This window comes from Entamoeba nuttalli, assembly GCF_000257125.1.
Source record: "Entamoeba nuttalli P19 unplaced genomic scaffold asmbl_9862, whole genome shotgun sequence".
In the NCBI taxonomy this organism is placed as follows: Eukaryota; Evosea; order Mastigamoebida; family Endamoebidae; genus Entamoeba; species Entamoeba nuttalli.
Genome location: NW_008579872.1, coordinates 23,527 through 28,516, shown reverse-complemented (window position 1 = coordinate 28,516; position 4,990 = coordinate 23,527). Strand labels below are relative to the sequence as shown.

General features: G+C 22.0%; 2 protein-coding genes across 2 annotated transcripts; both read right to left on the bottom strand.

Annotated features, from left to right (window-relative positions):
* Nucleotides 1-826: 826 nt before the first annotated feature.
* ENU1_207160 (leucine rich repeat protein, BspA family protein) lies at nucleotides 827-2,104 on the bottom strand (the record flags this gene model as incomplete). Its single annotated transcript, XM_008862295.1, has 1 exon — nucleotides 827-2,104. The coding sequence occupies one exon, from the start codon at nucleotides 2,102-2,104 to the stop codon at nucleotides 827-829; it is 1,278 nt and encodes a 425-aa protein (XP_008860517.1).
* Nucleotides 2,105-2,987: 883 nt separating this feature from the next.
* Nucleotides 2,988-3,536, bottom strand: ENU1_207150 (hypothetical protein; the record flags this gene model as incomplete). The annotated part of the gene is made up of 1 exon (XM_008862294.1): nucleotides 2,988-3,536. The coding sequence occupies one exon, from the start codon at nucleotides 3,534-3,536 to the stop codon at nucleotides 2,988-2,990; it is 549 nt and encodes a 182-aa protein (XP_008860516.1).
* Nucleotides 3,537-4,990: the final 1,454 nt, after the last annotated feature.

Below are 4,990 nucleotides of genomic sequence, written 5' to 3'. Positions count from 1 at the left end.
ATTTATATTAATATTTACAATTTATTTTATGAGATCATTTCATACTTTTCTTTGTTTAGCTTTATACTATTTCTTTTTTAAATGATTAAATCGACTTTTTTACTTTATTACTTGTTCTTTATTTTACTCTTTCTTTTTCAAACAGTTTCTTTTTATTTTTTTAAAGTTATTATCTTCATTACTCTTCATATTATATTATTATCCTCTAAATTATTTTTATTATGTTTTGATAATAAATAAATAATTATTATTTGTACACAACAATAATTAAAATCAAAATGTAAATGCAAAAATTTTTGTTACAATATATTATTTTTTTCTATTTGAATTAACAATTTAAAATATTCTATTGACTCTTCTTAATACATTCTTATTATATCTAATTTTATTCTCAAAGTTATGAATATTATTTCTATTAATTATTATGATATTACTTTTATCCATTATTTAGTATCTTGTATATCAAAACATAAGCACCATAACACACTTAATATTTAATGATAAAATAAATTCTAAAAATATTTCGATAAGACTAATGTCAATATAATTATAATTTAGTAATAACTTAACACTTTGTAATAACTGAAACATAAGAATGGATAGAAACAGTTTAAATAAAGAAGAGAATTGAAATAAAATACTCATATTAAAAGAAGCAGAGAAATAGATTTCCTACTTAAAAAAATATGAATAAGATAATTATTTGGTGAGTGTTTAAGTGATATCTATTTTTTTCTGAAAAACGTTGTGTGTCATACATTCTTAATTTATTTTATACAAAGAACAAGTAGCCTAATAAAACCTGTTTAAAATTAAATAAGAAAGATCAATTTACAATACACGAATCTAATTTTATACTCTTTTTACTTTTCTTAGTTTTTGAATGGAGAGTGGAAGAAGGAAGGAAATGGTATTTTGTTACATCAATGAGTGGACAATTATTGAAGGTACTTTGAGGAATTTCAAGGGAGGAAGAAAGAGAAAAAGAAGACAATGAAGTACAAGAGTCAAAACAAGAAGATCCAAGGGATGTTACTGTTGAAGGGATAGATACAAAGACTAGAGAGGAACAACGATAAAAACAAAAATCATGAAGTGAAAGGAGAGAAGAAGGAAGAGTAATTGTTTTAAGAGAAGTACAATATTCAAAACAATTTGAAGGTAATAGTTGTAGTGATGAAGAGAATGTAATAGACTTTAACTGAACACAACTACAGAAAGAACGAACTCCAAGTGTTTTTATGGAATTGTTTAATTGAATCATTTTTAAATTCCAACAATCTTCAAAACATGAAACACCAATGTGATGAAGTGAAGAAGGAAGTTCAATAGCAGATAATTTATTACAACCTTTAAATGTTCCTTCGTCAAGACAATTCACTCCCAATGGTATTTGAATATATTTCAAACTATTACAATTATAAAAACAATATTTTCCAATAATATCAATAGGACCATTAAAAGAAATAGAAGATAATGACTTACACAATTTAAACGCACAGTCACCTATTCTCCTAATATTTTCAGGAATAATAATTTCATTAAGAAATATACATTCTTCAAAACAATTTTCAGGTATTGAAACAATGTTTGAATTGAATGTAAACGATTTTAAAAAATCACAAACCCTGAAACAACCTTTTGATAATTCCATAATTTGAGATGGAAGTTCAAATGAATGAAATTTAAAACATTCCGAGAAACAGTTTTCTCCTAAAATTTTAACTTCTTTTGGAATTTGAATGCCTAATTTATTTGCATCTTGTTGAGTATAAACTAATGGACTAAATGTATATGTTATTGAAGATGAGTTATTAATAAGACTTTGATATTGTAAGTAAGAACAATATACATAATGACGTTGTTGTATAAAAGGAATTAAATAATCATTTTGAGAATAAACAAATTGAGTTTCAATATTTTTAAAAAGAGACTTGTTTTTTATTGTTAATTGAATTGGATTAAAATGAAATTTATCTAATGTTTCTTGAAATTTTTTACATACACAAATAATATTAATAAAATCAGATGAAAGCATGAAATATTTACTAACAATCATAATAGAATATCCATCAAGTTGTGAAAGTTTGAGGTGAAGTGTCATTTTGTTTTAAAGTTTATATTTTTGAGGTTATAATTAATTCTCGTTTTTTTTTAGTTAAAATAAGTAAAAATTACTTCCTTTTTGTTTAAGCTAGTTAGTATCAATTATGGAGATGTCTTTCTTTTTAATGATTAGATTATTTAATTCAATAATATAATATCATACAAAAGACTTTTATGAGTAACATTACCTAAAGAATTAATAAAGAATAAAAACAAATCAATTATGACTAACACAATGATTATGTTTTTGTTGTGTTGAGATGTGGGTATTCCACTTTCTTTAACTCACTTTATTTCTTTTGAATTACAACCTTTTCAAATATCATCAACTTAAATATTCTTTATTCAAGTTGTTATTGATTTGTATGTTAAATGTAATGAATAGTAAAGTTCTTCATTCTTTATAATATTGTTTTAAGGAGAATATGAATAATACCTTGTTTATATTTCATCTCTTTCAATACTAACAATCCTTTATCAATCACTTTTTCTTGACAATATCCATATATTCAATCAAAACTATCATTATTAAATATATTTGCGTGTTGATAAATAAATAATATTACCATAATAATTAATACTTTCTTAACAATCACTCATAATAAATATTAATAACAATCTAATTAGTCTTGAACGACATTTCCATAAACAAATGATAATTGGTGATTCAATGTTTTGATTTGTTTTAAAGTTTATGGTGTTTCTACCATTCAATCTTCGAATCTCTCTAAAGTTAACTAACTAAAGAATGAATATCAAAATAAGAAGAACAAAAATAACAGCAGAGTAAAGATAAATTAAAAAAATTAAAAAAAAAATAGAGAATGAAAGTAGATACGAAGCTAAAAATTATAAACAAAACACGAAACAAAGATAGATTATTACTTTTTTTTATAAATACGTGAGCAATCAACAGTCCTTTCAACTTTATAAATTGTGTCATAGAAACAAGATGAACAAGGAACTTCCCTTTTATTAACTAGTGTTGTACAAGTTGGTTCTGAGTAGTAACTTGTTATAAATATATCATTTTCAACTGATTGATTGATATAATAGCTAGTATCTTCTAAACGAACACAACCAGTTAATTGGTATTGGTTAATTCCATATGTTTTATTACATCCAAATTTTAAATTTGCAGTTAAATCATCAGGAAGAAAATCAGCATAAATGAAAGAAACAGACATCATATAATACCCTATATCTTCTAGTCTTGAATTTCCAATGAAAATAGTACAATTAAGGTCATTGTATAATTCACTTATCATTGTTTCTCCTCTAAAATAAGGTTTAAAACTTTGTTTTAAAGATTCAATATAATAACAATGTCCTTCATTAAGTACTTGAACATAACTATCATAGAATGTAATAAAGTACTTTGACTGAACAAAAGGAAAAATTAAAAGACTAATAACCAAAAGGCATTTCATTGGTATTAAAAATTAAAAGTTCTTCTATCAATTATTTTGAAGTACAAAATACTAACACATAGAAAGTTTTGAATAGTTAAATGATTTTCTTAAGAAATGTTTTTATTGAGAAATTTACATCAAGAAAAAACAGTTTTTTAAAAGAGATATTTAATTATTAATTTATTAATTTGTACTTATTAAAGTTATGTTATAAAGAAAAATATTTATTTACTATGACTTTGGTTGACTTATATTCATAAGTCTAATCCAATGATATGTTCTTTCAAAAAAAAAACAATAAAAAAGATTTTACTGGTTTATTAACAATACACTAATTTTATTTTGATAGAATTAGAAAATCTAAATATAACGTAATTTATCAAAATAAGTGAATTTACAACAAACAATTCCTGTTTTTTTTAGATACATATTTCATTGGTTATTCATTTGTTACATAAGTTTAACAATTCATTTATTTTTTCATTTCTTACTAAAATTATTTATTTTAATATACGATTTAAAAATAATATCGAAATAACAAACAAAAACAAACTAATAGATTCTTCTTTTATAGTTCCTTAACAAAATGTTTGTTGTTCAAGGATATTCTACTGTGATAATTTCGAATATCTTATCCTAATCCATTCATGTAGTATAAACTATTACAATTGAATAGAGGAAGTAATGAAAAAGATTAAGGTTAATAAAAAAAATTAGAGCGAAAAGAACTTTATATAAAAAAAAAGAACAAAATACCGAAAAATGAATGAATTTAATATTTTCTACTAAATTAAGTAACCTTTTCTTTTAGTTTCATTAATGAGTTATTCGCATACTATAAATATTTCAATTACACTTCATTTAAAAGTATTTTTATTAAGATTAATAAAACAATTAAATTCTTGATTTAAAGTTCTTTTAAAGATTTTGTTTGTTTTAAAATAACAAAACACAACGTCATAATAATTTTATTTTATCTTTTTTTTGGTTTTTTCATTTAGGATCGAATTTATTAATATGTTTTATTACTAAAGGAAATATTTGTGATAATCAGAGAAAATATCTCTCAATACCCTTTCTATAATATAATAGTCACTTAAACCTTTCTTTTTAAAGTTGAGTTTTTCGTTACTTTTTTTCTGTATCATCAAATAATGTGTTTTTTTTTTTGATATTTGTTTATAATAAAAAATTTAAGAATTGGAAATATCATTTAGGTTATTATATAAAATTATTATAAGTATTTAATTTAGTTGTTATATTGAAAGAGTGTTATGTCTTATTGAATAATTAATTAAACAAAAGAAGATAATGATATTTGACTATAATACATAGTCAATTAAATATAAGACATACATTTTTATTTTATAAATGAAATTATAAATATTCTAAAAAGATTATTATTTAAATAGCAAAATATATTATATTCAACAAAACACAATAAACACAATTAATCATTTATTAAAAATAAC